Source organism: Panthera pardus, unplaced genomic scaffold, assembly GCF_024362965.1.
Source record: "Panthera pardus isolate Hobbes unplaced genomic scaffold, ASM2436296v1 HiC_scaffold_2, whole genome shotgun sequence".
Taxonomy (NCBI): domain Eukaryota; kingdom Metazoa; phylum Chordata; class Mammalia; order Carnivora; family Felidae; genus Panthera; species Panthera pardus.
Window position 1 is genome coordinate 65,700,156 of NW_026526765.1, and position 20,125 is coordinate 65,720,280.

The 20,125-nt window shown below is 38.9% G+C and overlaps 1 protein-coding gene across 3 annotated transcripts in view; it reads right to left on the reverse strand.

Annotated features, from left to right (window-relative positions):
* Positions 1–15,029, reverse strand: part of UIMC1 (ubiquitin interaction motif containing 1) — a 117,228-nt gene extending 102,199 nt beyond the window's left edge. The window contains exons 1-2 of one of the 3 annotated variants that reach the window (XM_053907114.1): positions 14,896–15,029; positions 7,212–7,364 (exon numbers count right to left, since the gene is read on the reverse strand). In XM_053907114.1, coding sequence (XP_053763089.1) covers positions 7,212–7,358 — 147 coding nt within the window. In that variant the 5' untranslated portion in view covers positions 7,359–7,364; positions 14,896–15,029. Of the gene's footprint in view, positions 1–7,211; positions 7,365–14,895 lie in introns of those variants that run through there. The other 2 variants (XM_053907116.1, XM_053907115.1) reach the window with 2 other exon arrangements.
* Positions 15,030–20,125: the final 5,096 nt, after the last annotated feature.

The following is a 20,125-nucleotide window of genomic DNA, read 5'->3' on the forward strand; positions in this document are numbered from 1 at the left end:
AGCAAATACAGTATTATGTTAACGTAATATATAGTGACCAAGTAAGATTTACTCCAGATTGCAAGATGTGCCAAAATTAGAAAATAATATTAATGTACTATATAAAACTGATTAAAGGAGAAAAACTATACCATCACCTTGTTAAAAAATGAAGCATTTGATTAAATACCCATTCCTAAAAACACTAATATTAAATAAGCAATTAATATTTCTGTAATAAAAAATAGAAATATGAAACAAAATATCTGAATACTTCTACAATTAAATTCAAGACAAAAATGTACTCTATCACTGAAATCAATCAACATTATTCTAGAAAGTATAATCAATGTAACGAAACAAACAACAAAAAAAGGTATAAATACTAGAAAGGAAAAGAGAAAATGATCCATTATTAGCAGGTATAAGTGCCTACCTGTAAAACCCAAGATTATCAACACAACAACTATTTCAAAAGTCTGTAATGGACTAATGGAACAAAATAGAAAATCCATAAACAAGCCTATTTATTGACAAGATTTTAGTTTACAATAAAGGTAAAACTACAGGGGCTCAGGGGCTCATCACTTAAGCGTCCAACTTCGGCTTGGGTCATGCATGATCTCATGGCTCATTAGTTCAAGCCCCACAAGGGGCTCTGTGCTGACAGCTCAGAGCCTGGAGCCTGCTTCGGATTCTGTGTCTCTGTCTCTCTCCACCCCTCCCCAACATGCACTCGCTCTCTCTCTCTCTCTCTCAAAATTTTTTTAAGGTAAAACTTCAAATTTTTGGAGAAATGATTACTGAAAAATGTTGGTTAAAGCATGTAACCATTAAGACTGCTTTTTAGTATATATGTACTGTTTTGAAATACACATAAATGGGGGGTGAAAAAATGAAATACACATATATGTGGTAGAACTGTACAGAAAATCATGGAAATGTAAAACAAATACAGTGCTTACCTCTAGATGTGTGGAAAGGGATGCAACTGGTGAGGGTCACACTAAGTCAAGAGGACTTCTAAGGTAGTGAATACAGACATCCGAATTATTTTTTTAAAGTATGATTTTATATTTTATGTAAATGTAAAAACCGTATTATTATCTCTATAGATACAGAAAAAGCATTTGACGAAGTACAACATCCACTCATGATGAAAACCCTCAACAAAGTAGGTCTAGAGGGAACACATCTCAACATAATAAAGGGCTTATCTGAAAATCCCACAGCTAACATTATTCTCAATGGGGAAACACTGAGAGCTTTTCCCCTAAAGTCAGGAACAAGACAAAGATGTCCACTCTCACAACTTTTATTCAACATAATACTGAAAGTGCTAGCCACAGCAATCAGAGAACAAAAAGAAATAAAAGGTACCTAAATCAGTAAGGAAGAATTAAAATTTTCACTATTTGCAGAAAACACAATACTACATATTGAAAACACTTAAGACTCCATCAAAAAACAACTAGAATGGATAAATGAATTCAGTAGAGTCACAAGATACAAAATCAATGTATAGAAATCTGTTGCATTCCTATACACTAATAATGAAGCAGGAGAAAGTGAAATTAAGAAAACAACTCATTCTCAAGTGCACCAAAAACAATAAAACATCTAGAAATAAACTTAATCAAAGAGGTGAAAGAGCTATACTCTGAAAACCATAAAACACTGATGAAAGAAATTAAAGACAACACAAAAAATGGAAAGACATTCCATGCTCATGAGTTAGAAGAACAAATATCGTTAAAATGTCTCTACTACCCAAAGCAATCTACATGTTTAATGCAATCCCCATCAAAATACCAAGAGCATTTTTCACAGAACTAGAACAATCCTAAAATTTGTATGCAACCACAAAAGACCCCGAATAGCCAAAGCAATCTTGAAAAAAAAATTCAAAATCTGTAAAGAACTTATCAAACTCAACACCCAAAAAAGAAATAATCCAGTGAAGAAGTAGGCAAAAGACACAAACAGACACTATTCCAAAGAAGACATCCAGGTGGCTCAAAGACACATCAAAAGATGCTCAATATCACTCATCATCAGGGAAATACAAATCAAAACCACAATGAGATATCACCTCACACTTGTCAGAATGGCTGAAATCAACAACTCAGGCAACAGATGTTGGCGAGGATGTGGAGAAAGAGGAACGCTTTTGCACTGCTGGTGGGAATGCAAACTGGTACAGCTACGCTGGAAAACACTGGAGGTTCCTCAAAAAGTTAAAAATAGAATTACCCTATAACCCAGCGAATGCACTACTAAGTATTTATCCAAACGATATAAAAATGCTGACTCAAAAGGGCACATGCACACCAATGTTTATAGCAGCACTATCAACAATAGCCAAATTATGGAAAGAGCCCAAATGTCCATCGACTGACGAATGGATAAGAGGATGTGGTATGGGGCACCTGGGTGGCTCAGTAGGTTAAGCATGGGGCTTCAGCTCAGGTCATGGTCTCACAGTTTTTGAGTTCAAGCCACATGTTGGGCTCTGTGCTGACAGCTCAGAGCCTGGAGCCTGCTTCAGATTCTGTGTCTCCTTCTCACTCTGCCCATCCCCCACTCATGCTCTGTCTCTCAAAAATGAATAAACCGCAAAAAAAAATTTAAGAAAAAAAGAGTATGTGGTGTACACACACACACACACACACACACACACACACACACAATGGAATATTACTCGGTGATCAAAAAGAATGAAATCTTGCCATCTGCAACCACATGGATGGAATTAAGAGTGTATTATGCTAAGTGAAATAAGTCACTCAAAAGAAGATAAATATCATATGATTTCACTCACATGCGGAATTTAAGAAACACAACAGATGAACAGAGGGGAAAGGAAAGGAAAATAAGATAAAATAGAGAGGAAGGCAAACCATAAGAGACTCTAAATACAGAGAACAAACTGAGGGTTGCTGGAGGGGAGGTGGGTGAAGAGATGGGTTACGTGGGTGATGAGCATCAAGGAGGGCACTTGTTGGGATGAGCACTGAGTACTGTATGTAAGTGATGAATCACTAAATTCTACTCCTGAAATCATTATTACACCATATGTTAACTAACTTGGATTAAAAAAAAAAACAAAAAACGAAGTATCACAATTCTAGACTTCAAGTTATATTACATAGCTATAGTAATCAAAACAGTATGGTACTGGCACAAAAATAGTCATATAGATCAATGGAACAGAACAGAAAACCCAGAAATAAACCCATAAATATATGATCAATTAATCTTCAACAAAGCAGAAAAGAATATTCAATTGGAAAAAGTCTCTTCAACAAATGGTGCTGGAAAAACTTGTCAGCTACATGCAAAAGAATGAAAGTGGACCACTTTCTTACAGCATACACAAAAATAAATTCAAAATGGATTAAAGACCTAAAGATGAAACTTGATACCATAAAAATCATGGAAGAGACCACAGGCAGTAATTTCTCTCACACTGGCCATAGCAACAGTATTCTAGATATGCCTCCTGAGGCAAGGGAAATAAAAGCAAAAATAAACTATTGGGAGACTACATCAAAATAAAAAGTTTCTGCATAGCAGAGGAAACAACAAAACTAAAAGGCAACCTACAGAATGGGAGAAGATATTTGCAAATGACATATCAGATAAAGGATTAGTATCTAAAAATATAGGGGCGCCTGGGTGGCTTGGTCGGTTAAGCGTCCGACTTCGGCTCAGGTCATGATCTCACTGTCCGTGGGTTCGAGCCCCGCGTCAGGCTCTGTGCTGACAGCTCAGAGCCTGGAGCCTGTTTCAGATTCTGTGTCTCCCTCTCACTGTGACCCTCCCCCGTTCATGCTCTATCTCTCTCTGTCTCAAAAATAAATAAACGTTAAAAAAAAAATTTTTTTTAAATAAAAATAAAAATATAAAGAACTGATACAACTCAATACCCCCCCCAAAAAAAATCAAATAAAAAAAAAAATGGACAGAACACATGAACAGACACTTCTCCAAGAAGACATCCAGAGGGCCAACAGACACATGAAAATATACTAAGTATCACTTATCATCAGGGAAATACAAATCAAAACTACAATGAGGTATCTATCACCTCACACCTATCAGAATAGCTAAAATCAAAAACACAAGAAATAAGCATTGACAAGGATGTGGAAAAAAAGGAACCCTCTATGCACTGTTGGTGGGAATACAAACTGGTGCAGATGCTGCAAAAAACAGTATGCAATTTCCTCAAAAATTTAAAAATAGAACTACCCTATAATCCAGTAATTGTACTACTGGATATCTACCCAAAAAATACAAAAACACTAATTCAAAGAGATACCTGCACCCCTATGTTTACAGCAGCATTATTTACAATAGCCAAGATATGGAATCAGCCCAAGTGTTCATCAACAGATAAATGGATAAAGAAGATGTGGCATATGTATGTATATATATGTATACACACTGATAATGGAATATTATTTAGCCATAAAAAAGAATGAAACCTTGCCATTTGCAATGACTTGGATGGAGCTAAGTGAAATAAGTCCAAGAAAGACAAATACCTTATGATTTTACTCATGTGGAATTTAAGAAACAAAACAAATGAGCAAAGGAAAAAGAGACAGAAACAAACCAAGAACAGACTCTTAACTATAGAGAACAAACTGATGGTTATCAGAGGGGAGGTGGGGGGGAGAATGGGTGAAATAGGTGATGCGGATTTAAGAAAAAAAATAAATAAAAAGATTATGATTTGCATTTTATGGACTCTCCTGTGCGGCATATTTGACAACTTAAAAAAAAATTAATGAGTTAGATCTGTATTTGTTGTTATAAAAAGATCTGCAATAAATATTAAATTAAAAAGCAAAACAGCCTATGTAGCATGATTCCTTTCCTGTAAAACATTTTATTTATAGCATATTCATAAAAAAAACTTTTCTGGAAGAATAGAGAAAAAATTATTACCTTTATTTAAATGTACACTCACTGAGGTGTACATCTTCACTATATAGCTTTCCATACTATTCTGTTTTCAAATAGTTTTGAACTGTTTTTATCTGTTTTAACATGTATGTATAAAATGTTTTAACACATCCGTGTGTATATGTATAGTTATTTTTGTTAATATTAACACAAGTTATTCAACTGGTAGAATTGATGGATTCTTTTATTTTCTCCTTTTTTTTTTTAATTGTATTTATTTCTTTTGACAGAGAAAGAGAACACGAGCAGGGGAGGGGCAGAGAGAAAGGGAGAGAGAGAGAATCCTAAGCAGGTTCTGCACTGTCAGCACAGAACCCGACATAGGGCTCAAACTCATGAACCATGAGATCACGACCTGAGCCAAAATCAAGAGTCAGATGCTTAACCGACTGAGCCACCGAGGCACCCCTTGTTTTCTTCTTTATACTTTCATACCTTTTTATTTTTTTATTTTTTTTCTTTCATACCTTTTTAAAAACTATTTAGCCAAAATCCTAATTAAAAACTAGACTATAAGGAAATTCAAAAAAATAAACAAATACCCAACAGAGATGTGAAAACATGTTCAATTTTCCTATTAAAAAATACACAACTTTTTCATTATGAAATTGGGAAAAATAAAAAATGTGGTCACACCCTTCAAAAGGAACAAGGCAACTAATGCACTACTGATAAGAATACAAATGAGAACAAACTGTGACGGTTGTAATGAAGTATACTATATTAAAATTCTAAACTGATCTTGTAGGGACTAGAGAATCAAAGATTTTTTAAGTAAGCGAATACAATAATCTAAAATCAGAATTCTTAAAAGAAAGTTGGAGTAGGGGCACCTGGGTGGCTCAGTCGGTTAAGTACCCGACTTCAGCGTGGGTCATGATCTCAGAGTTTGTGGGTTCGAGCTCCATCAGGCTCTCTGCTGACAACTCAGAGCCTGGAGCCTGCTTTGGTTTCTGTGTCCCCCTTTCTCTCTGCCCCTCCCCTGCTCATCCTCTGTCTCTCTCTCTCAAAAATAAATAAACATTAAAAAAAAAAAAAGTTGGAGTAAACTAAGTGAAACGTAGAGAAAAACAGAAGGTAGACAATCAAGTTCAGAGTCTTAACAGACTCAAGAGCTCTAATAACAACATGATCTCAATAACAAGAACTGAAATAACAGATGATCAAGGAAAGAAATGGAAATGAAAGAGAAAGAATAGATCTGAGTGTCATTTAAGAGGTAAAAACTAAAGAATGTGGTGAATGATTAGGTATAAAATATGAGAAAGAGGAATGAGTTAAATACAATTCTGAGTTTTAATAACAAGGCAAATGAGGGGTTCTACCATCAAATGAGCTAGAAGATAAAGAAAAAAGAAGTAAACTTGGAAGAAAAAACAATGACTTAATTCACCGCCTTCCTCTATGTAACCTAAAGACCAAGGGAAATCTCTAATAAACAAATGGAAAGAAGGAACAAAGAAGAGATGTTAAGATCTAAAGCAGCACTGTCCAAAAGCAACACTGTCTAATAAAGTTTTCCACAATGAGGGGCACCAGGTGACTCAGTCAGTTAAGTGTCTGACTCTTGATTTCAGCTCAGGTCATGATCTCACAGTTCATGAGTTCAAGCCCCATGTAGGGCTCTATGCTATAGTGCATAGACTGCTTGGGATTCTCTCTCCCTCTCTCTGGCCCTTCCCTGCATATGTGTGCGCTCTCTCCCTCTCCTTCTAAATAAATAAATAAATAAATAAATAAACAAACAAACAAATTTTTAAAGTTTACCACAATGAGGTAAATGTTCTATAACTGTGTCATCTAATACAGCAGACACTAGACTCATGTGGCTTTGATCACTTGAAATGTGCCAGTATAACAGAGAAAGGGATTTTTTTTATTTAATTTTAATTAACTGTAATTTAAATTGCTACAGGTGATTCATTGCTATCACACTTAGAGACTTTACAGCATTTACATTCTCTTTCTCCCACTTTCCAAACACATAAAAATTAACATTTACATTTGCCTTAGTCTCTTCTAATAGTTTAAAAAATACCATCTTGGGTCAATATATTACAAAAATGAGTAACTATGATCCAGTCTCAGCCAAACAGTATTACTTTCTTTTACATAATTCTTAATTACATTTACAAATCAAAATGAAGGTGAGTAAAAAACTGCACATTCCAGCAAGCTGGCATTAAGGTATAGTCACAAAACAAGCCATGGAGAAGGCCTAGTTTGAGAGCTAAAGCCCCACTATTCAGAATACTAACCTCTCCATCACTATCAGATATCACAATGAATGCATCTTCAAACCTACGTTTCCTCTTCAGATTGACAGAACTGGCAGTTTCTGCATCTTTCTTCTCCAAGTTCTGTGCTTCAGTGGCTTCTTTAACCCTTTTCTTTCTCCGTGGCATCCTTGTCTGAAACACAGGGTAAGTAATTTACTCAAACTTTAATTTTTCCAGATGCTATCTGTAATTTAATCATATAAAAGAAAAAGGTTCCCATCTAAAAGAAGTAAAATAACTTCTGAATACTTCCACTACTCATTAAAATTCCAATTTTTCTATTAAAAAACTATATATGTACATATCTCATCTCTGTAGGGACATTTCAATAAAAATAATATAATAATTTATCCCAGTTATTTAAACATTAACTTAGACAGTTGGTTCTCTTGACTATGTATTATAATTTAAAGGAACTATTTTTCAACAGCAATGCCTCCACTTGATAAAGAACATCTCCAAAAAACAAAAACAAAAACAAAAAACAAAAAACCAACCCATAGTTAATATGACACTTAAACATAAAAGACTGAATGCTTTCTTCTTAAAACAGGAACAAAACAAGGATGTCTGCTTTCATCATTTCTAATGAACATTATCCTGGAGGTTCAAGGCAGGTCATCTACACAAGAAGAAATAAAAGATATCCAAACTGGGGCGCCTGGGTGGCTCAGTCACTTAAGTGTCCAACTTTTGGTTTCAGCTCAGGTCATGATCTCATGGTTCATAAGTTTGAGCCCCATGTCTTGGGGGCCCTGTCTTGGAATTCTGTCTCCCTCGCTCTCTGCCCTTCCCCTGCTTGCCCTCTCTCTCTCAAAAATAAATAAATAAACATTAAAAAAAAAAAAAAAAAAAAGACATCCAAATTGGAAAGGAAGAAGTAAAACTATCACTATCTGCAGATGATATGGTCTTGTATTAAAAAAAAACAAAAAAATTAAGAACTCCACTGAAAAACTATTATAACCAATAAAGAAGTTCAGAAAAGACTGCAGCATACAGTCAACATACAAAAATCAATTGTAGTGTTATCCACTAGCAATAAAAATCCAAAAATTGAATTTTAAAAATTCTATTTCTAATAACATCAAAAATAATGAAATTCTTAGGAATAAATGTCACAAAATAAGGCAAGACTTACAAATGAAAACTTAAAAATATTTTGAAAGGAGGGTCCAGTTCAAGATGACATAGTAAAAATCTTGATTTAACCTCCTCCTATAGACACACCAAGTCTACAAATATATATGGAACAAATTATTTTGAAACAAACTTAAAACCTGGCAGAGCAACCCATTCACATAAGACAAATGAGAGGGAAACCACATCAAAGCAAAGTTAAGAGAAATCTCATCATAATCCCCACCCTAGCCACAACAACCCACAATTTGGGGGGGGGGGGGGGGGGAGTCGACCTAGGAGCTTCTCCCTGAGAGGAGATCAGATCAGTTTGAATCTCATATCTGGCATCACAACTTTTCAGACCTGCAACTGAGAGATAAGCCCCCTAAACATCTAGCTCTGAAAGCCAACAAGCTTGCATCCATTAAGACTCCCAAAACCAAAATGAATTGAAAAGCAGTTCTCAAAAAGCTGACACATACCAACTCACCCACCCCAGGGCTCAACACAAAGGCAGCCAACTGAAAAGCACCAAGACTTTCTGTGAGAGAGACTTATTTGTTTATCTTAAAACATCAGCCTGAGGCGCAGGCATCTAATTTAACATACGCGTGGGTGACTACTGAAATATTGAAAGGCAGAGGCCAGTAGGCACCATCTTTGCATCTCCCTCTGCCTCATTCAAGCTTGCCAGTATCTCCCAGAAAGGAGTTTGTGCCCTTGTCTGATACTCCAATTTTTACAGCTGCTTCCCAGGGGATACTTCCAGATCACCTGCTTCTGGGGGCCACCAGGACTTACTTACACTGACAGTCCTGCAGGACTTTATATATTTGCATACTTTAAATGCTGCAGCCTGAGAGTCTGGCTTCCAAACAGCCTCAACCTAGGTGATGACTGAGTTCCTCCCCTTTGGGACACTGGCAGTTCTTGGCATACCTTCAAGTGCCAGGAACCACTAAAAATATACTAGGCTGCTTGGATAAACACAAAGATTTGAAAGACAACTAAAAGCTATGGCAAAGTTGAAAAATAAGGTTCATCTCCTACATAAGGCCATTCTTTCAAAACTTGCTATTTTATCTAATGCACAGAATCAACATGGAGTCAAAGAAAATAAAAAAACAAAAAACAAAAAACAAAACAAAACCAGAGGAAGATGTTCCAAACAAAAAGAATTAGATAAAATTCAAAAAGACGCCTTAACAAAAGAGAGATAAGTCATTTACCTGACAAAGGAGTTCAAAATAACAGTCACAAAAATTACTCACTACACTCAGGAGAATGAATAAACATAATGAGAATTTTAATTAAAAGAAAATAAAAGAGAGTACCAAACAGAAATCACATTACTGAAGAATGCAATATAACTGAAAAATACAATAGAGGGGTTCAACATCAGACTATATGAAAAAGAAAAGATCACTGCACTTGAAGACAGACCAATGGAACTCATTCAATTAGAGCAGCACAAGAAAAAAGATGAATAGAGTGAAGTCACATTAAAGAACTTATGGAAAGGACAAAACCAGGCAGACTGACATTCACATTACAAGGGTCCCAGAAGAGGGAAAGAAACAAGAAGGAAAATTATTTGTAGAAATAATGGATAAAAATTTCCCTAATCTGGGAAAGAAAACAGACATCCAGATCCAGGAAGCCCAGAGAGTTCTAAAAAAGATGAACCCAAAGGAATCCACATCAAGACAAATTATATTTAGAGTGTCAAAAGTGGGGCACCTGGGTGGCTCAGTTGGTCAAGTGTCTGACTTCGGCTCAGGTCATGATCTCACAGTTCATGGGTTCAAGCCCCGAGGCGGGCTCTGTGCTGACAGCTCAGAAGCTGGAGCCTGCTTCAGATTCCGTGTCTCCAACTCTCTCTCTGCCCCTCCCCTGCTCACACACTGTCTCTCTCTCTCTCTCCCTCTCTCAAATATAAATAAACATTAAAAAATTTTAATTAAAAATACATATCATACTTAGTGGTGAAAGACTAAAAGCTTTCCCCTTAGAACAGGTACAAAACAAGGATGTCCACTCTCAGCACTTTTATTCAACATTATACTGGAGGTCCTAGCCAAAGCAATTAGGCAAAAGAGAGAAAGAAATAAATAAAAAGCATATACATTGGAAAGAAAGAAATAAAACTATATTTTCAGATGCAGTGATATTGTATATAGAAAATTCTAAGGAATCCACTAAAAACAAAACAAAACAAAACAAAACAAAACCCTATTAGAGGGGTGACTGGGTGGCTCAGTTGGTTAAGCATCCAACTTCAGCTCAGGTCATGGTTTCACTGTTCCTGAATTCAAGCCCCGCATCAGGCTCTGTGCTAACAGGTCAGAGCCTGGAGCCTGCTTCAGATTCTGTGTCTCCCTCTCCCGCTCATGCTCTCTTTCTCTCAAAAATAAACGTTAAAAATTTTTTTAAAAAAGAAAACTATCAGAATACACAAGTTTGGCAAGGCTACAGAATACAAAATCAATAAATAAAACTATTTCTATACATTCAAAATGAGCAATGTGAAAATAAAGTTAAGAAAACAATTCCATTTACAATAGCATCATAAAGACTAACTTTACCTAACAGAAGACATGCAAAACTTATACTCTGAAAGCTATAAATCATTTTTTAAAAAAATGAGAGATCTAAAAAATGAAAAACATCCCACGCTCAAAGATCAAAAGATTTCATATGGTAATACTCTTTAATATTTTTTTTTAATTTTTTTTTTAACGTTTATTTATTGTTGAGACAGAGAGAGACAGAGCATGAACGGGGGAGGGGCAGAGAGAGAGGGAGACAGAATCGGAAGCAGGCTCCAGGCTCTGAGCCATCAGCCCAGAGCCCGACGTGGGGCTCGAACTCAGGGACCGCGAGATCGTGACCCGGGCTGAAGTCGGACGCTTAACCAACTGAGCCACCCAGGCGCCCCTATTTTTTATTTTTTTAATGTTTATTCATATTTTGAGAGAGAGTGAGTGGGGGAGGGGCAGAGAGAGAGGGAGACACAGAATCTGAAACAAGCTCAAGCTCTGAACTGACAGCACAAGAGCCCAATGCAGAGCTCGAACTTACAGACCGTGACATCATGACCTGAGCCCAAGTCGGACACTTAACTGACTGAGCCACCCAGGAGCCCCAAAGATGGCAATACTCTTTAAACTAACATATCAATTCAATACAATACCTAATAAAATCCTGGTTCATTGTGTGTGTGTGTGTGTGTGTGTGTGTGTGTGTGTGTGTGTAAATCAACAGGCTGATTCTAAAATTCACATGGCAATTCAAGGGTCCCAAGATAGATATTTTTAACTTTTTTAATTTATTTATTTTTTAGAGGGGGGAGGGGCAGAGAGAGAGAGGGAGGGAGGGAGAGAATCTGAAGCCGGCTCCACACCCAGCATGGAGCCCAACGTGGGGCTCAATCTCACAACCCTGAGATCATGACCTAAGCCAAAATCGAGTCAGATGCTTAACCAACTGAGCCACCTACGTGCCCTGATGATCCAAAAATATTCTTAATTAATCTTCATAAAAACCTAAGAAGTATATATAATTATTACTAGGAAGCATAAGTACAGAAAAGTAACTTGTCCAAAGTTACAAAGCAGGCACTTGCAATTCTGTCACCTGACTCCAATACCCTATAACTTAATCTTTACACCTCTTCTAACTAAAACTGCTACCTAATATATGGTATGCACACATAAATATGTGCTGAATGAACAGCTTAATGTATATATTTAAATTATTAAATACTACAAAAAGGCATAAAAGGATAAAATTATTACAGGTTGAATAGCATAGGTAAAACCTGGATGTCGGAATTAGTTTGAGAGAATTCTCAAGGAATTATGGTGCCCCAGGAAAACATCTTATATGGAATAGCTTTCATCTTATTAAATGTTTTCTGTACCCTAGAGTTATTTAAACAAAATTGCTCAAATCTGTTATGAAGAATAGCTATACCACCAAATATATGTATTTCTTAAAGATGAGTAAATAAAAACCCTTTTCTGTAGCAGAGAACCACCTGTAGTCTCAAAGTGTGTTTTCAAAGAATTAAGCAGATAAGAGATAGGTAAGAAGCATTAAGTAGAGGCACCCCACAGATACAGACTCCAAAATTCAGTGCTTCATGAGATGTAGCCACTTTGCTCCACAGTAACTCTAAGAGTAAAAACAAGGCATTGGTTGGCCAATTTAATTTTTTTAATGTTTATTTCTGAGAGAGACAGAGCGTGAGCAGGGGAGGGGCAGAGAGAGAGAAAGAGGGAGACAAAGAATCTGAAGCAGGCTCCAGGCTCTGAGCTGTCAGCACAGAGCTGGACTCCGGGTTCTAACTTGTGAACCTCGAGATCATGACCTGAGCCGAAGTTGGATGCCCAACCAACTTAGCCACCCAGGTGCCCCACTGTTTGGCCAATATAAACACACAGGCCAACATATAGCTCAGTTAACTATTTATTTAAGTTGCTACCCTTCAAAATAAAGAACTCACTAAAATAATGGCTTATCTTCAATTATTTGAACTGAGGCTATAGAATGAATTACCACTAACTGTGAAGGAAAAATAGAGCCTAGAGGCCAAAAGCCTCATCTTAATTATGACAGGAACAAAATGTCTCTAAAAGAATGTACAAGCAGTAAAGGTGTTGCAATAATGAGACGTGGGTTTTTTTATTATTATTATTTCTCACGTAGCTTTTTTTGGTAGTGTCCTTGAAAATCTCCAATTTTGGGATACTATTTGTCATTTTCTTTAAGCACATCTATCATCTTTATCTATCTGAAGAACAATCACTGAAAATATAATTTTAAATCTTGACATTCTACCTACCAAACCTGCTTTGAAAGCTTAAGGACACAGGGACCTTAACAATTCTTTATGAATGACTGACTATAAGTTATTAAGTCACTATTCAAGAAATGTGGTACCAACCTCTTTATCACCTGATTTCACAGATTGTTTCCTTGTTTTAAAAAAAAGGTAAATGGGGGCCACTGGTTGTCTCTGCCCAGCCTCCAACTTTGGCTCAGGTCTCACAATTTGTGAGGTGGGGAAGAGCCCAATTTCGATCTTCTGTCTCCCTCGCTCTCTGCCCCTCCCCCACAGACATACACTGTCTCACTCTCTCAAAAAGAAATAAAACATTTTTTAAAAAAAGGTAAATACCTTTACAAACACACACACACACACACACACACACACTTATTCTTTATTCTCGGCCTCAGGATAAGTGTGTAACAACAAACTCCAAACACATTTTGAGTAATAATTATAGTTATTTATGGAGTCCTGGGACACTATTCTTGGTACCTCACATACATTATAAAGGTTATCTTCCCAATAACTATATGTGGTAGGATTCACTATTTTACACTATTTATCAGTAATCATTATTTTAACGATTTTTATCACTATTTTAATGTTTGTAAACTTACTCAAAATCAAACAATTGGCAAGTTCCTAGGTTGGTAAATGGATATGTTGTGACCTGCAGCTCGATATGCCTGATTCCAAAAACACATTCTTTGATTCATCTACAAAGCACTAGCTCCCGACAGAAAAAAATACAGAAACATAAAACTTTCACTTTTTCCTGGACATTACTTATATCTCAGTATGATACAGTGACTAAATACAAGAACATTAGGCTGGATTCAAAACAGCCCTACCACTTATCAGACAGGTTACCTCATCTGTAAACTTAGAATAGTACCTATTTCATAAAAGTGTCGTTAAGATGATCTATAAATGTGTACGTGTAACAAGCTTGAAACACTGTCATCATACACAAAGAAACATCAGTTCCGTTAGAGGGGAGAGTGGCAAACAATAAAGATTTCCAAGGAACAGATTTTTTTCTGAGCAAATAACTAATCACTCCGCAACTGAACAGTAGCCTGGCCCGGGGGGGGGGGGGGGGGGGGGGGCAGCGGAGGGGCCCGGTGGCCCTAGCTCCGGTAGAGGTCCGGGCTGTGGGGCCCCGTGGGGGGGGCACGGCGAGGACTGAGCTGCCTCCCAGGGAGTTCAGCGTGAGGAAGACGCTTTCGAGGGACGGGCGGGGTCAAGAGCCCATCGTCGGACGAGAAATAACGAAGGAGTGCCCAGGAAGATAAAGGCCGCACCCCCCCGGCGCGGGGGGGGAGGGGAGAGGGAGCAGGGGGGGGAGGGGGGAGCGGCGGCGGCGGGGGGGGGGTCAGGCCTGGCACCTGAGGGAGGAAGGCCACCACCGCGTCAGGAGGCGCCCAGCGAAGTCCCTACGGCCCACCCTGGTGTACCAAAGGGCCCCACTCTCGCGTCCGGAGGCGCCCGCCCGCATCCTGTGTTCCCACCTCGGCGTCCAGAGATGCCCACCCAACAGCCTGAGGGGCCACCTCGGCGTCCGGAGAGATCAGTCCCTGCGCCGAGAGGGCCCTACCCAGCGTCAGCGGCGCCCCTCGGGTGAAGAGCGGGCCGCGGCCCCCGTAAGAGAAAGGAGGAGGAGAGAAGACGGCAGGCTGGAGGTGTGTGGAGGCGGCAGGTACTCACCGACCGGCCGTCGGCCCTCAGCCGAGCCCCTCCCCCGGGGCGCTGCGGGTCGCGAGCGTCCGCAGCGCGTCAGGAGCGCGGGGCAGGCGCGCGCGCAAAGCTGAGGCACCGCGGGGAGGAGGGGAGGAGTCGCGCTCTTGGGCTGGTGGGAGCGCAGGCGCCGGCGTCTGGGGACGAACCAATCCGCACCGCGGGGGGAAGCGGCTGCCAGGTCGTACCACTGCACGAGGGCTGGGGCTCGCCAAGAGTGAGTCGGATTTGAGCTTGGAACACAGATCTTGCCCTCCCGGCGTTTTGCGGTGTTCTCTTTCGTTGTGTCATTTTTTTTTACACGTTGAGGGAAACCAAAGGGTAACAGGCGCTCGAAACACTGCAGTGAACCCCTTCAAAGTCTTTTCTGCCACACCAAACCTCTTCTGGCCCTTTCTTTTCATGTAGAATTATATTGAAATTTTCTGTTCATATGACCACTTGAAAACTATCACCTGATAGTAAATGTTACAATCTGATGGTTTTGAGAAAGGGAGGGAAACTGAGAAACAGAAACTCTTAGGTAACGTGGAGGTATAAAATTAGAACAGCCACTTTGGTGAAATTTAAAATGTATGTTTTATGACCCAGCAACCTCATGTCTAGAAAAATCAGAAAGAAACTCCTACAGGTGTGAACAAGAAGACAGATCCATCTTCGAGCCTGCTTCCTTGTGAAAAATGTAAACAGAAATGTGCAATAAAACAGAGGAATAAAACGTGATATGTTCCTACAATAAAATACTGACAACAAATAAAACTAATAAGTGAGTCCTATACTATCAACATTTAATAGCTCATAAGAGTTATAAATAGCAACATACCAACAAATATGTGCACTGTGAAATGGATTTAAAATACAGTGAAACCTTAAACTGGGAGTAACTTGCTCTGCAAGTGTTCTGCTAAACAAACATCTCTAATAAATTTAGCAATGTCTTCCAATACAAGTTGTACATGATGCTAAATGTCATGTGATCACAGCTGAGCCAATGGTTCTTTTCTCTCTCTCTTTCTCTCTTTGATATTGTGGGTGATCATCTCCCATGCTCAGATGTTCTGTCTAAGGCCTTGGTGTTTGGCAGAAATTAGTGATTTTTCAAAATGTTGGAAAGTGCCCACAACTGGCACTAGTGTATTTTTTGTCACTTCAAAGCACCTATAGACAGTCTTTTGCTTTTTCATGCAAGGGTAAGTTTAGGAATGCTTTGCTTCATTCTAGGTCAGGCTGCCTGCAGATATAGACTCCTTCCTCTGCTGCCTTATTGCCAGTTACATTAAATACAGTATATTACAAGAGTAGTCAACATCCTTACAAGCGTATACAATGGCCCCCATGCAGAAAAAGGTTGAAAAGAAAGGCGGTAGGAAGAAGGAGATGATTGTGGTGGAAGTTAAGAAGTAAATCATTGAGAGGTAGAAACAAGGTATGCTAATGGCCAAAATTGCAAGATTTTATAACTCTACGTCTGCATCTTACCCCCAGAGGAAGAGGAAGAGGCTGAAGAATCCCTCACTTTAAATGAGATTAGGGAGATGTGTAAAGAATGGGAAACAATGCAAAATTTTGTAGAAAATCACCACCTGAATAAAGCTGTAGCAGTGCAAGCAATGAATCTGTTTAACGACAGTGCAAATTTACATTTCTACGAAATACTAAAAAGGAGGCAAAAGCAAGTGTCATTGGATAGGTTCCTTGTTAAAGTTGCACGAAAAGAAAAAGATTCAATTGAGCCAATAGGTAGAAGTGATTCCGTTAGTGATAGTGAAAGTCATCCTATACAATAACTCTCCTCTCTCTTATCTCCCTCACACCAGCCAAGGTTTTCAAAAAGTAAGTGCAGGTTGATTTATTTGTCTTTTGTATTTTCTTTATTATTTTGTACCATATTGTAGTAGTGTAATCATTTTTCTGTGAATATTTTCCAGTTGTGGAACAAACCATTTGAGTTTCCATTATTTCTTATGGGAAAATTCACTTTGATATGTAAGTGCTTTGGATTATAAGCATGTTTCCGTAACAATTTATGCTTGCAAACCAAGGTTTTACTGTACACAGAATCACAGTATATAGTGATTATGGGAAACATATGTGTGTAAGTTATAGAAAATGAACTAGATGGATATGCAGATAAGCACACTAATAACATAAGGGCAGGAGGAGGAGGTGGAAGTCGGGATGGATTGGAGAGGGGGATAAACAGGACTTCAGATAGATTTGTCACGATTTCTTTTTTTTAAAAAGAAGAAACCTAAAAATAAATATAACAAAATGTTAACAGTTGGGTAATGGAACTAGTTACATTATTCTTTTTTTTTTTTTAACATTTATTTATTTTTGAGACAGAGAGAGACAGAGCATGAACGGGGGAGGGTCAGAGAGAGGGAGACACAGAATCTGAAACAGGCTCCAGGCTCTGAGCTGTCAGCACAGAGCCTGATGCAGGGCTCGAACTCACGGACTGCGAGATCATGACCTGAGCCGAAGTCGGCCGCTTAACGGACTGAGCCACCCAGGCGCCCCTAGTTACATTATTCTTAACATTTTCTGTAACATCTAATTCTGAAATATCCTTTTCTTATCCTCCCAAGTCACACCTCCAACTGATCCTCCAAAACCTAGCTCAACAATTTCTTCCTTTGCCTTCTCTAACCCTGATGCTGAAAAGGGCCCTTGGGTTCACTAAATAGAAATTGACAACAGGTCAGATAGGAGTTACAGACAAGGCTTTATTGGGGCTTATGCTACAGCACAAGGAAGACAACACAAAGGAAAGAATCTTCAGGTAGCTCCCCAAAGAGAGGTCAGGGAGAGCTTTCAAGAGGCTTAGTCGGGTAAAGGGTAATGGTTAAGCATGGGGGAGGGGGGTGGAATTCTTGACACGTGGGAACTTAAAGGCCATGCTCCTTCAAGCCTTGCATATCTAATTAGCTTGTAAAATCTGCATCCTTCGGTGGGATTTTTAGTATTATAATATAAGTGTGAAAAGCCCATGAAAGTCTGTGTTGGTGTCCATCTTAGCACAGACTGGTTTTATCCAGTCTTCCCAGTCTTCATAGTTGCCTCCCTCCTTTCTGTAAACATCTTGTTTCCACATTTCTGCAAGTTATACTACTCAGTAGGCATAGAATTTCAGCTTTTCTTTTTATGGAGACAGCCAAGGAATGCTGGATTTTGTCGTGAGGATTGAAGGGACCTGAGTTTAGTCCCTGCTCTGTTTCATTTCAGGAGACTCATGAATCTCAGATTAGACAACTGCTGTTAGAGACCTGAGCCAGAGCTTACAATATATTATTAATTTAGGTCAAGTACATAAAACAATCACAGACTTTGCAAACAAAATACTGCCAGCCCCCACCAAGAATGAGGCAGAGAGGGCAACCCCTCTACAAGTTAACCCAGGAGATCAGGTCCTTCTTAGAACTTGGAAAGGAAACTGCCCAGAGAACCAACTGTTGCCTAAATGGAAGGGTCCCTACAGAGCAATCCTGGCCACTCTAACTGCAGTCAACTTACAAGGAGTCCCTAATTGGGTACATCTTTCCAGATTGAAATTCCTTTCTCCTGAATATCCACAGGCCTATCCAGAAGACCTAGAATCATGCTACTCCTTTGAGCCTTTAGAAGACTTTAAATATCTATTCAAGAAAATGAATTTATAGCACATAAATAATGTGGTGGCATGGATTCCTATTTACAATCTTTGTGGCCATAATTCTGCTTGCCCTCTACAGCTGTGCTCAACCCGACTCCCACCCCACCAGAGAAGCACCTTCTCTGTCCCTTTGAGTCTAAAAGGAGAGGCTCCATTACCAAAATGTTCCTCCTGAAAGAGAAGGAAAAACAAGATAAAAACAGAGAGGGAGGCAAACCATAAGAGACTCTTAAATACAGAGAACAAACTGAGGGTTGCTGAGGTGTGTTGGGTTGGGGGGATGGGCTAAATAGGTGATGGGCATTTTAAGAAAGCACTTGTTGGGATGACAACTGGGTGTTACATATACCTGATGAATCACTAAATTCTACCCCTGAAATCATTATTACACTATATGTTAACTAACTTGGATTTCAATACAATTTCAAATTTTTTTCAAAAATGTTCCTCCTGTTGACTCTAGTCATCTTCCCAGCTAATCTGATCAAGGGTCAACGGCAAGGAAATTCCCTTGTTAATACCTCTAGACTCAAAGCTTCAGGAAATAATCTTTATAATTGCTTGATCTGTTATAGGCACCCACAGACCAGTCCACAGTTCACACTCATTTTTCCTGATGGGCAATCTTTCAACTTCTCCTTTTTCTTTCACCAGGGTAAGCTATTCAACCCTCAAAGTTTGCATAATAGAAAATGGAACTTGGGGCGCCTGGGTGGCTTGGTCGGTTGAGTGTCTGACTTCGGCTCAGGTCATGATCTCACAGTCCGTGAGTTCGAGCCCCGCGTCGGGCTCTGTGCTGACAGCTCAGAGCCTGGAACCTGTTTCAGATTCTGTGTCTCCCTCTGTCTCTGCCCCTCCCCTGTTCATGCTCTGTCTCTCTCTGTCTCAAAAATAAATAAATGTTAAAAAAAATTTTTTTTTTAAAAAATAAAATGGAACTTACGCATGTATCTATATAACTCCTATGGTAAACTTAACTTGTCAAGTTCCAGTCCAGTCTACATCGTGCATGGCCCAGGGATGCCAAACTATCGTCTATAATGTCACTATACCAAATAACCAGTGATCTCTGACCTTTCAATAAAGTAAAATTAAAAGATAATACCCTTCCAAGAGGTCAACTCATCCCCCAACTGTAATAATTCAAATAAACTCCCCAAAAATTAACTCTAGAAGCAATTTAATTCTAGCATTCCCAACAAAGCATGTATACTACCAGGTTCCCATTTTTTTAAATGTGGAATTCAGCCACCCCCAACTTCCAAAACTCCCTCAGACGGTACATATAAGCTGCAACTGGTGGTAGCCTACCCATGTATTTCTAACATATACCACCAGGGAGAATGTGCCATAGATAGCATAACTCCAGGTGGAATAACTATATACCTGCTACAACATAAATGCCAAGGTATGCTATTGATCTAATCCTCGTGGGAACTGGAGCCACTATAGAGCTGGTATACCCTTGGGGAGGCTTCACTTACCATGAAGTGACTTGAAGAAATCTCACTTTGACCTTGGAAGGGTTGTCTACAAATAGAGGAG